Raw genomic sequence first — 19,463 nt, 5'->3', positions numbered from 1 at the left:
CTGAGTCAGTGCCAAATCTGCACAATCTATTCTGCCTGTGCATTCCCATTAACCTCCCTTTAAATGCCTCTAGTGCTTGGCACCCCATTTCAACCTGCTTAAACAAGTGCTGAATGCTAACACCTTGCATCTAACTGCCAAATATTTATTTTATGTTTGTGGTCTTTCAAATATTGTTCGCATCCATAATGCACTGAAAGCAAATGCGCTTCAGTTGGATAATTACAGAGCATGTCTGAATACAATGCAAATATATCAACTCTTAATAATCATGGCTTTCTGGCAGAAATGGGAAAGGAGAGATGAGTGGATACACAGATGGGGAATAGAGTGACTGACAGGCAGGACAAAAAAGGAGCATAGGAAACAACACCTAACAGAATAATAAAGCAAGAGAAATTTGCAGGAGGAGGAGGATGGGCTGAGTAGAGTTGAATGGAGCTCTGGGGAATCAAAGCTGAGACAATAGACCAAAGGAGTGTTTGACCTGCTCTTGCCGAGGCCACCTTGAGGCCCCTCGCTGTCCAAGGAGAGGCAGCCACAGATGGGCAGAAGAGCAGATGGGCAGGTGGGCACATGTCAAAATGGAGGGAGAGAGGAGCAGCAAGCAGACATATCAGACAAAAGAGTATAGATACAAGTAGTCGGTTGGATTGGACTTGATTAGAGATAGAAACGACATCCAGGCACAAACCTAACATGACAACCTGACAGAGTTCTTATTCCCCGGAGATGTGACGCTAAAATATTTACGCCAGGTTTCTGTTGTGAACTCTCCCAGCGGGGTGGAGTTAACAAAGACTTTCCATTTTACGTGTTTCATACAAAGCAGAAATTACCATTCCCTTTCTGTAACGAAACCAAACAGATTGTCATCTATTGTTGCCTTCTACTGTCAATTCTTCCCTTCATTAAGCTTTAGGCCAGGGTCACCACCTGGTTGCTGTCCCTTCCCCACCCTTCTTCTTAACCTCACATAGAGAACACAGGGACACGTGCTCACACCCTTCACAGATCCACCACCATCTGGCTACCTACTCCACTTCCCCTATTTGTGCCCCCCCTTTCCTTCCAATACAGGTCACATTCAGTAATAATTTTCTCTAGGATTTGTTCCTGGTAACTAAACACGACTCTGCAGGGGGGGGGGATTAATGTCTAAAGAGATAAACTCCAAAGACAATTAAGCGCCTTTCTATGTATCGTTGCTGTTGTTGCTTAGTGCAATGTTTCCCAAATTTTCCAACTGTGGTCTCCTTCTGACCTTGTTTCCTTCCTGTGCCCCCCCCCCCCTAGGCATAGCCAAGGGGGGCAGGGGGCAGATGCCCCCCAATAAGTAACAAATCAATACATATCTGAGTCTCTGTCCCCCCAGCAAAAGCCTGCCCCCCTAACAAAAATACTGGCTACGCCTATGTCGTCGTCCCCGTCCTACCAGTAGAAAGGTAGCTATTTAAATGTTTTCTTTTCTTTGTAAATAGAACATGTTTTGTTTACTATTTTTTTAATTTATACAGAATACAATTCATAAAATGATCGGAACATAATGAAATATTGTTGAAGCAGAAAAACATAGAATCATGGAGCTGGAAGGGACCCCACAGGTCATCTGTCTAGTGTGGTGTTTCTCAACCTGTGGGTCCCCAGATGTTGTTGGACTACAACTCCCATCATTCCTAGCCAGCATGACCAGTGGTCAGGGATGATGGGAGTTGTAGTCCAACAACATCTGGGGACCCACAGGTTGAGAACCGCTGGTCTAGTGCAACCCCCTGCAATGTAGGAAACTCAGCTAAAGCATCCATGACAGATGGCCATCCAACCTCTGCTTACAAACCTCCAAGGAAGGAGAGTCCTAAACCTCCCAAGGGAGATCCATCTGCCACTTCCCTCTGTGGCCCCCTAGCCTCATGCTGTGCCCCCCCCCATTTATGTGATTTTTCACCTGCAGCCCCTTTGGAATATCCCCCCCATGGGGCTGTATGGCCCCCCGGTTGGGAAACACTGGTTTAGTGCACCATCTGCACAGTCGTTACTCGGCTAAAAAGTGGATCCAGATTACAACTTCCCTCGAGGTAGTGCTCCCACTGTATGAATCATGACACCACCACTCAAATTGCAGTATCATGCTGTTTGGGAAGATGGGATTCTTCCAACAGTTGGTACTTCCTTTGAGGAAATACAGTATCTGAAAGCAATCTAGATTTTCTTCTCTGAGCATATCAAGAAAACCAGACATGAGGTTTCTGAGCTGCTGTTGTGGCACTTACCAGCTTGATTGGTGGTGATGTTCACAGAGACATGCTGCGGTGGGAATGGGCTTTTGTTGGAAACTCCATTGACAGCCTGGATCTCGAAGGTATATGGCGTATGGGCCCACAGGTTGCTGATAAAGACCCGGGTTTCCGTGAGGCCCAGCTGCCTTGGCACAAACTCCACATTGTCATCACAGCGGGAGCAGCTACGGCGGTCCGACCGACACTTCTTGCAGACAATGTTGTAGGTCACATCATCACGACCTCCCGTCTCCCGGGGTGGGTGCCATTCTAGTATAATTGACGTTTCATTGACAATAGAGATCACGTTGCGAGGCCCTGAAGGAACACCTGTTAAAAAGCAATTTGCAGATAAAGGCTATGCAACTAAATGCCTGATCATGGTACAATGTATACTTTTGCTGAGATGTAGAGATTAGTGAATTCAGACTCACCAGAGCTGGATGAATGCATGCCTCATGATTTTCCATTGTGGTGCTTTCGTTGAGGACCCTTAGACCAAGAAGGCTCTCCACCCCACTCCTAATGATCTTGAACATCTCCCCCACAACATGGCATGAACTTGTTAATCACTTTAGGACTCTTTGTTGTGGGAAATGATACATGAATTCAATAAACCTTACTAAATCTCTCTCTCCTCCACCCCCAAATCCTCCGATTGGCATGTTGGGCTCCCACAGAACCTCCCTGATTACTTTAAATGTAGAACAGTATCCCTTCAGTCAGATTACTTAGTAATGATCCCTTTTTTGGCTCAGATACCAGACTAATACATTTGGAAGTTTCTCCCTGCTTGGTTGGGCTAATGTGTGGAGTAGACAGAGTAGTGGGAAAGTTGTATCCCTTCTTGGTTAATTCTTGTTTGCTCTTCAGACACCTTCATCTTCTCTTCTCTGCTTAGGTTATGCTTTAGTCTGTATTATTTAAATTGCTGCTGGGGTTAAGATAGATGGCCTTTTGTCCCTTCCACAGTATTTCTACAAAATTATAGCACTCAGCTGTCCTGCTCTGTAAAATGAATCTTACATGTGGCTCTATTTTTAAAGCTGTCACACTTTCCCTCCTTAGTATTATGAGTCCCACCAGTTCACTAAAGGTTTATGGGCTGTTGGACTTGGCCATAGTTGCCAGAGGCTATCAAGTCACACAGCACAGTCCTCTCAGCTCTATGAGGTCCTTGATTTGTTTTAATGGTCCATCTGACAACCAGCTTCCAGCTGAGATCTCTTGTGTCCCCAAATATTGCTGACTTCACCCATATAAATCCTGCTTTATATATACACACAGGGCTGGCCAGGATGAGGCTCATGAGCCACATAAGTTACTCTGGTAGCAAATATTCAAGAAACTGGATAGAAAATAGTCACAATACCCTTTCTAAAGAGAGAAAGGAGAGTGTGTACTTAGAGTTCAAGAGTTTTCTCCTTCCCCAACTCTGCTCCCAGTCACATACTGGAGCTGAAGCTATACCAAAAGACCAACAGTGGCATGCTCCAAAATGTGAGAAGGCTAACAGCAGCAAGATCTGTCACTGGATCAGTTGGTAAGAACGGGACAAAAGGATAAAGAAAATGGAGCTGTGGAATGGCTGTTGGTCGGTGAGTGGGTGAAACCCACGTCTCCTTCTATAGTCTTTATAAATGCCTAGTGCTCCACTCAGACAACACAAACCAGAAACACAAATTGTATCCCTGCAAATAAGGTGTATCTGGTTGTTTGTTCCTTATTTGCCATGCACTGTTCCTCATTTCAACGTGGGAGAAGCTGCTATAAGACTATGAGGAGCAAATCAGTGACAGGTATTGAAAGATTTGGTGCAGGCAATTCACAACGGGGCCTCGGCTGGTATAACGTCCACTCTTTGCCCACGCCAACCATCTAGCAGAGTAATACAAGGCAGCCTTTATTTTCTGACATTTCCAAGCACTGCTTCCCTCCACCCCCATTTCCAAATCTTGGTCCTGACATTTTGTGAACCGAAAAAATTTGGTCTACTTCCATTGCAACATCAACCCATCCTCATTGAAGCTGAGTTGATAGTACCACTAAGTTGCAATGAGAATTCAAGCTACAAGTTTATACATCTGGAAATCTACACACAACCACATGCTATTGAACACTCACATTTGGGGGGTGGGAGAACAGAGGTAACACAGTATTTTATTTTAAGAATTCCTTGAAAGATATAGTTAGGGCTCAGAAAAGCACACATGATATAAAAACAGACAGACTAGCAGAAAATGTCAGAAGCAAAGAGCAGTTATTAATGGTTCAATATGTCAGGCTGAAAGGATGGGTATTTAGTGGGGTCCTACAAGGGTCTCCTTCTGTGTCTGCTCTTTATGCAGTTATTATTTATTAGCAACTTGGACGCCACAGTTCAGAGTACGTATATCAAAATTGCAGGCAGCACCATTCTGAGAAGGAGAATGGTGGCTTTGCAGGGGCGGGGGAATTAAGTGCAACTCTGTTTTTATACGTTGAGGAAATGGGGTTGGAATCAATTAATGGAGATTCAATAAGAACAAATACAGTGTGGAAAGAGTAATCAAAGACACACATATATAACAGGGGAATGCTGATCAGGCAGTTGTGCCACAGAGAAAACTCTCTGGGCTGTAAGGAATGACAAATAAAATGAGTCAACACTGTGGCCATGCTGCAGGCAAAGCAAACAGCATAATGGGCCAAGCTCTATTAAACAAACACTGTAATTATTCAGTCTGATCAGTGCTACTATTTTCTAAACCAGAAAACTGAATTCAGACTTGGGCAGACTTGCCACAAAAATTCTCATAACAAAAACTGGAACTTAATGTTGGAGTTCTAACAATTCATGCTTTGGGCAAGCCCTGGACAAGGAAGTTTCATGGTTGTCATGATTACATCTATGAGCGTTACACATTATTGCAACATCCATATTTATTTTCAAACTCAAAGCTCAACACCACCGATATTCCTATAATATTTTGATTCACTTGGACAAAATCATCCCCCAGAAATTGCACAGAATCCTGTGATATCACTTTTTCCTGCCAATGTGGCATTTGCTTCTGTGGGAATGCTTTTGATCCATCCACTCATGCAGTTGGACTTCACCTTCTCCTCTCTTTATGTGCCCCAAAAATCTGTTCTGGAGGGTCCCCTACTCTCTGGGGCAGTTTGGGAGGGTCCATGGGTAGCTGGAGAGGAGAGGAGAGGAGAGGAGAGGAGAGGAGAGGAGAGGAGAGGAGAGGAGAGGAGAGGAGAGGAGAGGGAAAGCTGTGGTGTGAGTGGAAGTTTCTGATGTGAGGAGAATGGTAGCTTTGGCTACATCCTTCTCCGTTCACTTGTGCAGTATATTATGACTCTGAGTGAAAAGACATTCACGTGAATGACTTGTTTGCACAAATGAGAAACTGCAGACCTCATGATTCACTGCACAACAAGTGCAATGCATGCGCAAAATAAAAATGGGGTTTTGCATTAATCTGTCCAATCAAAAACTACTGTATTTTTCGCTCTATAACACGCACCCAACCATAACACGCACATAGTTTTTAGAGGAGGAAAATCCGTAGGCATGCCACCCGTAGGCATTCCCTCCATAACACGCACAGACATTTCCCCTTACTTTCTAGGAGGAAAAAAGTGAGTGTTATGGTGCAAAAAATACGGTAATTTATGGAATAGTAGTAGCTGAATGATTTCGCAAAGAAATCACTTTGGCAGGGTGGAAATGGTTAGGGAGGATGGAGCTGATAATAAAAATTATCTTGTAAGATTGACACCGTAGGATTGAGGCCCTACTTAACAATAACAAAAGGGGAGGGGACTTCAGAGATGTACAGAAAACAATTTATTGTCCAATGCATTTTGAGTGTTGCACTTTTCCTCAAGAGCAAATCTGATTCAGTTTTTTCAGAAAGCAATCAAGATTTTCTTCTATACATTTTTGAAGACTCTTTCTGTTCTGCTCCTGCATCTGGTGTCCTTCCATGCCTGTGGAATTGCAGGCACTGTGAGAAATGTGTAAGCAGGTAATGAAGCAGAAGCGGAAGCTGGGATTGCAACTTAAAAGAGCCACACTTGGTGAAAATGAAGCTGACCCACTATCAGGTGAGAAAAATATTTTTTGTAGGAGGTTATGAGAAATACGTATTGAAAATGGCAAGTGCAAACTCACAGAGTCCAAGCTAATCAGAATATGATACATCTGCACACATCTTTTACCCTTCTTCATCAACACTCCATCACTGTACCCAAACAATGCTTGAGGATCTCTATAGCCTCCTTAGCATCAGTTGAAAAAGAAAGATAAGAGTTGGGTGTCATCAACATATTGATCACAGCTGAACACAAAATCCCAGGTGACCTCTCCAATGAATGTTTTGTAGTTATTAAATAACAAGGGGGTCAAGACTGACCACCTTCTTGGAAAGTCCAACCATACAGAGCCACTGCAACATGTCTCCCAAACCCACACCAGCCAGATGTCCTCAAAAGACACTACGGTCAATCATATTGAAGGTATTGCCAACAGGTGCAAAAGAACTAATATGGATATAGTTAGAAAGAAGTTAGCTTCAATCCTCTAAGCATCTTTTACTGATCCTCAGGTTGGACGAGCTGAAATTTATGTATCCAAATAGTCCAAACAGATATCTCAGCCACAGCCATAGATCCTGCAAGGGACTTTACTAGCAAAGTGGTATGCAAACTGGCCCCAGCCATCTACCAAGCGTTCCTCTACATTACTTTTGGGACTAGCACTTGGAAGTGCTTGGAACTGCTGTGCTGTGCTGACAGGATGGTGGTGGAGAAGTACACTGATCAGGGGTTACCATTAAGAGGCTGGCATTTCAGCACCCCACTTAGCAGAAAATGAATCCAGGGAAGTTCTGCTGAATCTGTCACAACCTACCTCTGCTCAAGCCCTTGAGGAGTTTTCAGCTGCTGTCCCCATTCCAAACTACCGGCTTCCTCTCTCTCTCTCTCTCTCTCTCTCTCTCTCTCTCTCCCCCTCTCCCTCCCTCCTTTTCTTCATAATTACATTCAGAGAGGCACTTTGAGAGAGAGCTTCTCTGATCTGTTACTATGGTTACTGCAGATGAAAGCATTTTGTTAAAATTGCTAGAAAAATGCTATCCTTTAACGAAAATTCCATTTCATTTAATTTTTTCCCGTCAGCACAGTTAAAGTATTTGTCATGAGCCATCTAGCAGCAAAGACTTTGCTGTGTACACAGTGGAAATGTGATGTGCTGAATGTGATATACTGAAGTGATGCTGCACTTCAAAGTGTTCCCTTGTGTGGGTCATCAATATATAGGGATACACACAAAATGCAAGGCCATTCTAGTTGCATTCTAATTGTTTTACCCTAGGTCAATGAGTTCACATTTCATCAATACATAAACAAACATGAAGGCTCTGTCAAAATATAGCCAAGCTCTCTATTTCTTCCATCATTTTTCTTGCCATCTCCAATTCTTCCCTCTCAACCTTAATGCGATTCTACTGCTGCTTTCCTAAAATTGCTGCTTCAGTAAGCCACACTTTGTAGCAACGTCTATTATCCATGATAGAATAGGGTGCCACAATTCTCACTGGCACATCTTGTCTTGTCACTTCTAAAAGACCTACACTGGTTAGCTGTCCAGTTCTGAGTCCAATTCAAGGTGCTGCTAAAACCTTTAACAGCTTGGAACCCAAGTAACTGAAGATGCACACCTTATCCATTATTTGAGATTACCTGCCAAAGCACTCCTCTATACGCCGCCTTGTCCATCTGAGGTGAGATTGACATCCATGATGATGATGATGATGAAGCCTGACTAGGAAGAAGGCCCAGGGAAGTGTTAAGCCAGTCCCATCTCCTAGTGGCCCAAAATCTGTCAGGCTCCCTTCACCCCACAAACTTGCCCTGATTTCTGTAGGCAATGGATAGAAAGCAACTTGAAACCCTCTGCCACCTCCTCTCAAAATTGAGCTCCCCACCCAATATATATATATATATATGGGTATGTAGGTAGACTTTGCCTTCCCACAGATTAATAATGACTTGCTCTTAAGCCCCTTTTGCCCCAACCACCCAACTCATCAAAACCATTTAGGGTGCATACATTGGCCTTGTACTAATAAATATTGTAAGTAAATAAAATTATATTCTGCCTCAATTGCTTTTAAGCTCCCCCACCCCCAATATCCACTCTCCTTGTCTCCAGGACTTTGTGACATCATAGCCAGGTTAGTTAATGGCTGGGGGTGGAAATCTGGCTGGGCCATATCACTTTCTGCTGCAACATTACAGGTTGCATCTTGAAAGCTTGATGGTACATAACACTTGCCTCTGTTGCCTGGTTTCAGAGATTCGATCTGAGACAGAGTTATTAAAAGTGATGCCATCAATCACAGAGCAGAACCTTTTATCAGCTTGTTTGAGGGGTTAGTGGCAGACGTTTTGAGCAATAGACGTTATAGCTCCATTGCCTTCCTTAACTTAACCTGGGGTATAAAATCTGAGGGTAGATATATTGTACCTCTGATAATGGTCAGTAAGCTGAGATTTCCCACCTAATAAAAAGCAGTCAAACCATGTATCTTTCACAGGGAATCTGCTCATGCTGTTGTAAGGTACAGCCAGGCTCCAACTGGGAACCCTGTGGAGCTGGAACTGGCCGCCTGCATTCTGTACCAATGAGACTGCTGGTGAAAAGAGGGTCTCATAAGGGACTGAACTTGTGGGTCAGACAAACCTGGGTAAAAAGATATGTCTATACCAGAGATAGAGAACCTTTTGGCACACCACTCTATGGGTCAACTTTGACAAGGGGTGGGGCAACCCACTTGTCAATCACATGACATCATTATCACATGACACAATGGACAGGTAGGTTTTCCCAGACAACTGTCAAAACCCCAACATGGGATGTGGAATGGGGAGGTGTGGGAAACGGCTTTTCAATCCTCCCTGCATTTCTCATTCACACCATGACCTCAGAGGTACAAAAGAGAAGAGCAGGGAAGATCACAAAGAAAGTGCTTTCCAAGTCTCCCATGTTGGAGCCGGAAAGGAGCTCTGTGGGACAGTTCCAAAGATCAGAACCCTTCTTGAGTAAGGGGTGTTCCCACCTCCTGCCAGCTGGTTGGAGGTTTGGGTTGTGCCTTGCTCCAGGAAAGGAAGAATCAGGAGCCCAGCTTTAGTTGTTGTTGTTTTTTGCAGCTTCGCTCTTACTGGCTGTACACAGCTGACATCATATATGACATCAGGTGCAGGGTGGGTGAACATGGCATCCCCTGGTGACCTCAATGGGGTGGCCTGGCAAGCTAAGTTTCACCTTCAGGTCAGAGGTTTTCCATCCTGAGCTATAAAATATGCACGAAGTAACTGGTCGTTGCTGTTTCACATACGGCAAAGGGAACGGCATTACATAGAAAAGAGCAACAGCAGACAATGCCTGTTTGGGGGTCATCACCCTAAGATGAGGTGAGGTACCATGAATAGAATTTTCCCAGAGGTTCTAAGTATAGATAATTTGGTAAGAATCATGCCCCTCTTTACATTGAGATGTATTGTACATCTATTTAAATTAAAGCCATTAGTTGTTTTTTTTAAATTGCACCTATACATATAAATAAGCAGATGCAAAAGTAATGCAGATCTGTGTCTCCTTTCGCTCTCTTTTTGGGAATACATTTTCCCTTTTTCATTTCTCTGTAAATGGCCGCATGAGCCTCACATAAAAGCCTTCCCCATCATCTGCTTCTGAATCACTTTACTTGCCTTCAGCCTTCACTTTGGCCTTAAGTCATCAGTTTGTAAGTTTGTCTCTCCCACCCCCACCCCCACCCCGCCTGAGGCATTTGCCCATCCCTTGGGGCTGGCAGTTAAAAATGAGACAGATGGGGAAATGTCCACAGGATTGGACTCATGCCTGGTAAATGGAGGAAAGGAAGAGGGGGCTTAATCACTATGCTTTCTAAATCCATCTCCCTTAAACCCTTTAAACTATCTACCAAAAAGGAACAACTACATATCAATACAACCCAAAGCAAATTTCACTACTGGAATTATAAAGCCCTGGGCGGGGAAGGTGATTTATAGTGGAGTTCTTGACACTATCTATCTTGTCTGCAGCAGTCATGCCTGGAACCACAGAAAAAGTAACAAATACATCTGATTTTACCAGAGGGATCTTGCAGCAGACTGTCATCATCCCCACCCCCCAATCTCCTGTTCTTTGTCAACTCTTGATTTACTGGTGGAATGCTGTCCAGCATATGTCAGCACTACAGTTAAAGCACAGCCAGGGAGGAAGAGGGCAGCCATCTCACAGTACTGCTGGAACCCTTTGGAGAAGCATTTGACCATATTTAACCCAGTGGAATCATGGCCTTGAAGCATGTTAAGACTCAGCCCCAGGATCTGTTTTCAATCCCATGTCTCAGCTCTGAAACATTTGAAGTTACATTTAAAATGCATCAGAGCACAGGCATAAAGCATTACACAGTAAGCAAAGCCTACTCCAAACATTCACCCCTCCCCACCTCTCTCTCTCTCTCTCTCTCTCTCTCTCTCTCTCTCACACACACACACACACACACACACTTGAGATAAGCAGAATTGGTTCCCAGATCAGAAACTGAAGCTTTCAGGCACATTTTAACCCTGCAACTTTTAAGGCATCAATGCATCACTTGCATTACTCTGGTGGATCAAATGGATGAGACCACAAGTGGGTCCATGAGTCAAGAAGGCGGTTTCTGCATGCGCTGTAGAGGAAAATAAGGGGCAGGTTGGGCTCATTAACCTAGGAGAAGGAAAACTGATCTTACACCTCCACTGCTTTGTGGCTATACTCATTGGTGAGAAAGGCTTCAGTAGTAAACGCTGAGGAATAATCTCTATCCACTGCCTTGCAGGACATCTTCAGGAGAGGCCAAGGAGTAAACCCGACACAAATCTGGAGCAGAGTCCCTAAGACTGTTGGTTGGCGCCTTGTATGCCTCCTTCCAACAACTCTTTCAGCCAAATGTACTGTTTTGCTTTCCTTTGTGGGGGCCTTGTCATCTGAGCAGCCCGGGATTCTCCTAGCTTGCACACTGAAGAGGTCACTTTGGTGCTGCCAGTGCAGCAAAAACAACACAGGAAGCAGCACTCACAAGTTATAAGCTCAACCTCACTAGCATAAGATACAAGCGCTACAGGTTGCCTTCTTTAGTGGGAGAGATTGATGTTTCTCACTGGTCGGCTACTATCCCGTGTTAAGAAAATACTGTCCACCTGCTTCAATGGGTGCTTGGAGCTCAGAGTATCACTCAACAAGCATACTGAACCACTGTTCCAGGCAACAAAGAAAAGAAACAAACCCTATTGTGCCTAGCAGGCTGGAATGTCAGGACCATGTGTCCTGGCTTGCCCACTGGCTTGTTTCAGGTCAATAACTCATGGAAGACAGTTATCATTGACCATGAGCTAAAAATGCTCAGTCTGGACAGCCCTTCACTTCGTGGCTGCCTCAGTCGCTAGCAGAATCCGTCAGTGGGCGTTTCTTAAATCTTTTCCAACATAAAAGTTGTTTGACACCCAGTCTCCTCCTACTCTCTCTGCGCGGAAGTCTTCTGTGCAGGGTGGACGTGGGTAGCGGAGGACCCGTGCTCTCCCCGCTGGTGTCCGGTGAAGAGTCCTGGAGCCCTCTCGCCGATTCCCCCATCAGCCCCTCTATATCCCTGGTGTTGCGCTGATTTGCTTCCCCATCTGCGGAGCTGCCTCTCTCCCTGCTGGGCCCTTCTCCAGCATCATTTGAGAGCCTTCCCTCCGCCTCTAGCTCCGATGTCAGTTCCCTGACAACTGCATAGGCCAGTTTGGTATTGGCAGCATGAACAAAGGCGGATAAAGGCTGCTATGTTCAGACCACAGCCTGAACATGTTCTTGAACATGTTCTTCTCTGCAAATGCAAAATGGTAAGTGTCCTGGAGACATCAAAGGCCATTGGCAGCAGAGGGACTTGTTTGTCACCAGGTGATTGGCACTCAACTGTCTTTGTTGCACAGGGAGCGACTACAGTGCCAACTGTGGTATGGATCCTCGGCTGGTGGTGAGCAAGTTTTCCTTCTCCAGTCAAAGAGGACCCATAGCAAAAAGGAGAAAGTGTGGCCTTGAATCAACCCTGCCAGAACAGTCTCACCTGAACTTTGTGAATGCTTCTCTGATTCTGTCAAAGAAGCAATACTGAACTACTCTATACACAGCATCAAAGTAAGGTGGAACCACATTGAAGAGGCAGCCTACAACAAAGCTTTGTCCTCTTTTGGCAAAAGAGAGCAGCAGATCCCTGGCTGGCTTGAGGTCAGCATTAACACAGTGTGCAAAATAGCTTCTACTGAAATACTGCTTCTTAGTAACTGTCTTGTGAAATGTGCAACAGTTAAAATGGCAATTGTTCACATTGTGGCACCAATCATAAATATGCATTAAAGCTCAACTTAGCAGGAAATGTGCGGGAAAGGGAGAGGCATGTTTCTGTTACACCAGGGAACAGCAGCACCCACAGATATACAATACGAAATTTATTTACTCCTATGACATGTAACAACTTGGAAATAGAACAGCTGGCACCTCAAATTAGAACATTTTAAAATTAAGTCTTAACGAGTAGAAATAAAAATCAACAAATTGACTTTTTTATACAGTACTCCTCTGGTGAGACATACTGTAAATCAGCTATATAACAAGAGGCAATAAAAACAGATTTATTTACTACTACACTCGCTGCTACCAGGAATCAGGCACAATATGAAAATTAATCTCTTATTCCAGACACACATTAGACATCTCACAAGCATGCATGCATAGTTACCTACAGAAGAATAACTGCAGAAAGCAGTATGCTAACACAGGCCTCCCATACAGGCAAGTTGCACTGGAAGTTAGAAGGATAAAAGCCAACTTCTTTTCTTGGAGCCACACAGGGTAGCCCTATTTCTCTCAAACCAATTGTTTTTTCACAAAAACCACAAATTACTTATTTACCTTCACTTCTCCCCACAGAATTATACGGCTGAAAGAGGCTGAAGATCACAGAGTCCAACCTTTCTCCCAAGGCAGGATCTTCCACGGATCAGCTCCTTCCCCCACAGTGAACCCACATAATCCAACACAGAATAATGCATTTCCTGTATCCTATTACTTCACCCCATATTTCTGGCAAGGATCCTGGCATGTAAATACTGAAGGTATATTGTCACGACCTCATTCTTCTTAACTTGGAATTCAAGCAGAGCTGGGTTTTGTACTATTGTAGCTACTATATTGTATCCATATCCCAGCTGCTGATGCATTCATGTGAAAATGCAACCACATATGGAAATAAATCTGTCCTGGGATCCGTTTTGTGTCACACATTAGTGGTGGTCAGACAGAGGACTCGAAGTCTCCAACTCCTCCTCTGTCATACAAATGTATCTCTGGCTGTCATCAGCATTAAGAGTTAATGTCTTCCATCTGTGCCCTAAATTATGAGTAGGATAATTTGTCTTAAGGGTTGTGCTTTCACATCCTTTCCTTTGGGTTAATGATACTTACAGTAAATGGCTTAGCTGGTGGGGTTTTGTTTCATTTTTTGTTCTGTTTTGCCTCAGTACGTTCACTTTGCTGATTTTTTCTTTTTTCTTTCTGAAGTATGTTGAAAAATGATTGTTCTGAATGAGGCTTGCCTTTGTATGTGCTATAAAGAGTTCATGTGCTGATCTGAAGACTGGGGATTAACAGTGCTGAGACATTTCCATGCCAACAGAAAGGGATACTGCCATAAGGGATAGTGCCGTATCACTTCAAGACAATTCCAGAACATTGTCCACGAGGCCCACAGAGCATGAGAGGCAATGGATCCACTGGGGTATCATGACACACCGATGCAACTCTGAATACTCACTCTAAATCGTTATCAGCTACCTTCATAGGACACATTATCCATGTGAGTTTTGAGGCCTATGTGTTTTCAGTAGAAAATGTTGTTACTTACTGGTACAAGGAACCTCTGATGGATCAAAGTCAGCCCGGTAGTAACCATTGCGACAAGTGCAGATGTGGGCAGCCTCTGACGTGGAGCGGCTGTTGGAGGGGCACTGTGTGCAGGTCCCGGCACCCTGGTTTGCTTTGAACATCCCTGCTGTGCAAGCTGGAATAAACAAGGGCAGAGAAAGAAACAAGAAGGTGTCAAATTCTCATCAAAATACATGTATCAGACAGGAACTGAATTAATCTAATTTTGTTGCAGTTCCCAAGACATTTTCCAAAATATGACATGAACATCATCAATAGAAACAAAGAATTTAACATCCTTGTACAGAAGGGTCCTGGTTTGACAAATGTCCTGAGAACTTTTTCTATTGGGTGGGGTGTAAATATATATCTATTAAACAAAAGCCAAGGTCTAGAAAGCCAGAGAACATCTAAGGATGAATGATTATTTTTTGCAGAGTTTGTGGGGTTCCTTTAAAGATAAAGGCTACCAAGCTGCAGAGCTCTTTGGAATATGTGGCAATGTAAGATGGCTGTGCAAGTGAGTACAGCCCTGCTGCAATTCACCAGTGGTCTGAATTAGCTCATGGCAGCACATGATGACAAACTACCCCTGCCTGCTCGGGATTTAGGGCACTGCAGGCAGCTCCCCCACACAGAAGAGAGATGGATAAAAAGCCACATATAAGTCTGCTGTCTACTGCGGAGTGACTCTGATTCTCTTTAATGTTAAAGGGCCTCTTTCTATAATACAGTGGTACCTTGGCTCTCAAACTTAATCCATTCTGGGAGTCCATTCAACTCCTGAAACCATTCAGAACCCAAGACGCTGCTTCCAGTTGGCTGCAGGAAGTTCCTGCACTCAAGCAGAAGCCATAGAAGCTGCGCTGGACATTTAGCTTCCGAAAAACTGGAACACTCACTTCTGGGTTTGCGGTGTTTGGGAGCCGATTTGTTCAGGAGCCAAGCCGTTCAACTACCTAAGTACCACTGTAATGTGCCATCGAAAATAATTTGGGCAGGGATGGCCTTCTTAGTACTCTTCCAAACTTATAATATTGAAACGAGTTATTCTTTAAGTATTGCTCCAGCACAACTCCCATTTATTTTTATTACTGAAGTATTCTGCAAACTACATAACTTGTTTTAAAAGAGATCCAATTAATAAGGGTTTGCAGAATTGTTCTTCAAGGGGGAAAAAATCTAAATCATGATTCATTATTCCTGTTCTGATGTCTTGCATGAGCCATCATTCACGATGCCCTCTGATAAATCGGGGTGCGGGGGATACAAAAATGAAAAAAAAATAAAAGTAATCTATGTCTCTTTGTTACATCTTTCTTTAAATTTTAGGCTGCAAAACTATGCACATTTACCTGGGAATAAGCCACAGGGAGTAAGCCACAGGGCTTATTTCTGAGTAGACATGCATAGGTAAAGGTAAAGGTACCCCTGCCCGTACGGGCCAGTCGTGTCCAACTCTAGGGTTGTGCAGCCATCTCACTTAAGAGGCCGGGGGCCAGCGCTGTCCAGAGACACTTCCGGGTCACGTGGCCAGCGTGACGAAGCTGCTCTGGCGAGCCAGCACCAGCGCAGCACACGGAAACGCCGTTTACCTTCCCGCTATAAAGTGGTACCTATTTATCTACTTGCACTTAGGGGTGCTTTTGAACTGCTAGGTGGGCAGGAGCTGGGACCAAAAGACGGGAGCTCACCCCACCACGGGGATTCGAACTGCCGACCATACGATCGGCAAGTCCTAGGCACTGAGGTTTTACCCACAGCACCACCCGCGTCCCAGTTAGACATGCATAGGATCACACTATTAAATGTCTTGAATTCAGGCTGCCATACCTATGCAAGATTGTTGCTACCAGCCCTAAGCCATCAGAACAAGAGGATATGTAATACATGGAAATATATATTTAAATAGCACATTGCATCAGAGTTTCATCCTATGACATTTGGTCAGTTCTGCAAAGTATTATCAACCATCACAATTCCAGTAGCCTGGCATATCAACTGATATTCGCAGACGAGTCCTTGACCACACTATAAACACCATTGCTCTTTTCAGTCTAATTGGCAGCTTTGGCACAGAAGATTTTTGCAGGCAAAAATTTAACAAAGCCACTGGGATTTAATGTTCAGAAAAGTTTGTTTCTAACACTAAGATGCTAATGTTCAATGATACAGAGTGAGCAGAGGCCGCCAGGATATTTGTCTTAATGAGACGGGTGAGCTAAAATGGGCTGTTGACATGAGTCCAGTGTGAAATCTTTGCATAATAGCTAGCTGTTGATGCAGCAGGATAAGGGTGGGAAGTTTAGAAGCTGAAATAAATTTATAAAGCAAAAACAAAGTTAAGAAGCATTAGCTTGACATGGAATTGTCTCATCTAATCATAATGATGGATGATGCACCATTAAGGACAGAAAATCATACCGCTTACTCTCACTTACACAATTCTCTCCACTCCGATTGGCTGTGGGTGTCTGATTTGCATAATCACTGAATGGTAATATGCCTTTTCAGGCAAAATATCCAAGCCGTGTGACAGCAACTAAGATTACGAGATTTCCCATCCCCTTGTCATGACAGGTAGGTACAGACTCAGGAATGGAGTGGTGGGGAGGGGAGAGAAAGGAAGCAAGAGACTGTCTGGAGGAATGCTGCTCAAATTCAGCCTACAGATTTTCAAAGAACTCACTTGAGATTGCTTTTTAATACTTGTTCATACTTCATTTACAATGCCTGCACACTCACAACAACAACAATCTGAAGGGTCTTTTGATTATCTCCCTCAAACTATACCCAGTGCTAATGTGTTTCTAGGCCATCACCTCAGAGCTTATTCAACCAGAAGCTAGCAATTAATTCATAAATAGGAAGCCCTCTCCAACTAGAGCAATAATAATGTTTTTATCCTTGCTGGTGTGATGATTCATTAATCAACTGGCTCTCCGTGACTTGTGATCCTGTATGCAAAACATTAGTGGACTGACAGCCTGCTCGTTGCTCCAACATATAACAGAAGATGTATAGCCCAAAGGTGAGTTAGTTCTAGTCTTCCATGAATCAGTTCCTATGTGAATGAAAAATGGATGAAGGGTGCTCCAGGATAGATGCCAGGGTTATATTTTTAACTACATGTGTAGCTCAGTAGAAGAGAAAATAAGGGGGATCACGCTGAGCTAGTAAGAAGAACAGAGAAAGAAACGCACTGAAGCATTATGCAAACTGAAGGGGGAGTTTCTGTTTGCTTTAACAATGAACTTGGTGCTTTTAACAGAATGCAACTGAGAAAGAGGAAAGGGAAAACCAGTTATTATCAATAGGTTGTTCTTCAAATCCTTGCCAGTGGAACTCCAAGACGACCAATGGTTCAAGAGTGGCAACAAAAAGTCATACTAATTAAGACAGCCCTTAGGTCACAGAGGAAGAAATTATGCCTGGTGGCTTCAGCTGTTTCTTAACACACTTTTGACCTCTCAGTTATCGGATGAACAACAAATCATAGAAATGGTTGCAAATCCAGCAGCAGCACACACCGAAACTATGGTCAGTCAGAAATATGCAACTGGTTGCTCTCATGGATTGGTTGGACACAGATGAATGGTGGGAGGAACCAAGGGAAGAAGGCTCAGAGCCTGGTGTGTGGAGGTGGAACAACGATGAGTGGTCACATGGAGAAGAGGGAGAAGTCTGGGAAGAGGAGATGTTGGAAGGTGAAGAGTTAACAGGGCTTAGCGAGCTGGGAGAGTCTGTGGCAGACAGAAGTCCAGAATCAAGAGTCAGAAGGGGCCAAGAAGCAGAGATGAGTCAAGCTGGTGAAGAGTCACAGGTGTCTTCCCCTCCTGCTGTGTCAAGCTCCCCTCCCTGCTTGTCTCCCAGAACCAGAAGAGGCATGAAAGAGTGAAGGAGAAATTGGTGATGCACAGAATCAGCCTCTGCTTCAGGAAACACCTGGTGAGGAGGGGACTTTGGGCAGTTGTGGGAAGCCAGGGACCTTCAGTCTTAGCGGCTGCTTCATGGGGGCAAGACCTATTGGAGATGAATTGCTGTGTTCATTACACCTGACACTCCTGTGCATAACATGTTTTAATAAAGAGTCATCTCCATAGTGTGATTTACTGCTGATTCACTCCTGACAGTTGCTTAGAGGACTTCAGAGAACAGTATCTCAACAATTAAGTATTCTTCATACCTTTTTTTCCCCTCCCACCTCTGCCCCTATCTATCCCATCTAAACTTACTTTGCAAACCCAAATGCTACCCATCTTCCACATGGAATCCCATATGTGCAACTGTGTGCATGTAGTCCAATACTATGCAGAAGGATCTATAGAATGGGTGGGAATGATTCATCATTGGAAGTGCTCCCCCTCTTCCCCTCACCTCAGTTCAGTTGCCCAGCTCTAGTTTTACCCATGGAGCCAAGCATAGGGGGGGGGGGGGAAGAAGACTGAGTAGGGGCAGCCCCCATTCCAGGGCAGGGGTTAGCAATGCATGATAACACTGGGTGGTCGTGCACAAGTCATTATGTCTCAGACTCATCATAGACACTCACACATGTGAACATTATCAGCTGGGGAGAATAATATTTGCCTATACTAATGGAGGGGCTGGTTCAGAGGAAGGTGAAGGAGTTGCTCTAAGTAGGCAAGGACTCTTGGGCTGGGAAGGTAGGGGAGACAGGAAAACAAACTAGAAACTGTATGTAGCATAGTCTAGGCTTTTCTATGAAAAAAGTGAAAAGCAATCTATGTCTCACCACAAGAAATGGGCAGCAAAGAGGCTACAACAGAGATCCTCAAAGTGATTAGGCCTTGCAAGACTGGAGATCATGGTTAAATTCAAAGACATATGGGATTAGTTTCTGGAGTAACATATGGTGCCCTCCAGGTCATTAGAGTAATATTTCTCATGTGACTATATGCAGGGGTAAGATGGTCATGATATAGATTATTTAGTATTCCACAATTTAATAGATTCATCCATCCATTCTTTTTAAAAAATCTTTTTTGTCCTTTCATTACCCCTTTGTAGTATCTAATACTGCCTGAATGTTGGGGAGAAGGGTAGGTCAGCTAAAGAAGGTATCATGTTTCCTGCATCTGATTTTATCATTATATTGATTAAAGTCATGGTAAAATCAGACGCAAGACACATGCATTATGTAT

At 44.0% G+C, this 19,463-nt stretch overlaps 1 protein-coding gene and 1 long non-coding RNA gene across 19 annotated transcripts in view; both read right to left on the bottom strand.

Moving 5' to 3' along the window:
- EPHB1 (EPH receptor B1) overlaps positions 1-19,463 on the bottom strand; it is a 355,581-nt gene that overhangs the window by 74,636 nt on the left and 261,482 nt on the right. For all 17 annotated transcript variants that reach the window (XM_082221749.1, XM_082221750.1, XM_082221754.1 and 14 more), the window contains 2 exons: positions 14,282-14,437; positions 2,271-2,606 (listed from right to left, as the gene is read on the bottom strand). In XM_082221749.1, the coding sequence (XP_082077875.1) occupies positions 2,271-2,606; positions 14,282-14,437 (492 nt within the window). The remainder of the gene's footprint in view (positions 1-2,270; positions 2,607-14,281; positions 14,438-19,463) is intronic.
- LOC309532064 lies at positions 6,120-9,050 on the bottom strand. Of its 2 annotated transcripts, none has more exons than XR_014219573.1 (3): positions 8,797-9,050; positions 7,180-7,359; positions 6,120-6,257 (listed from the first exon to the last, which is right to left on the bottom strand). It is a non-coding gene; the product is annotated as an uncharacterized lncRNA (long non-coding RNA). The 2 variants fall into 2 exon arrangements; XR_014219574.1 differs by lacking the exon at positions 8,797-9,050 and adding an exon at positions 7,988-8,180.

Source organism: Podarcis vaucheri (genome assembly GCF_965113315.1).
Source record: "Podarcis vaucheri genome assembly, chromosome: 5".
Lineage (NCBI taxonomy): Eukaryota > Metazoa > Chordata > Lepidosauria > Squamata > Lacertidae > Podarcis > Podarcis vaucheri.
The sequence above is the reverse complement of the archived record's forward strand: the minus strand, read 5'-3'. Positions and strand labels throughout refer to the sequence as shown.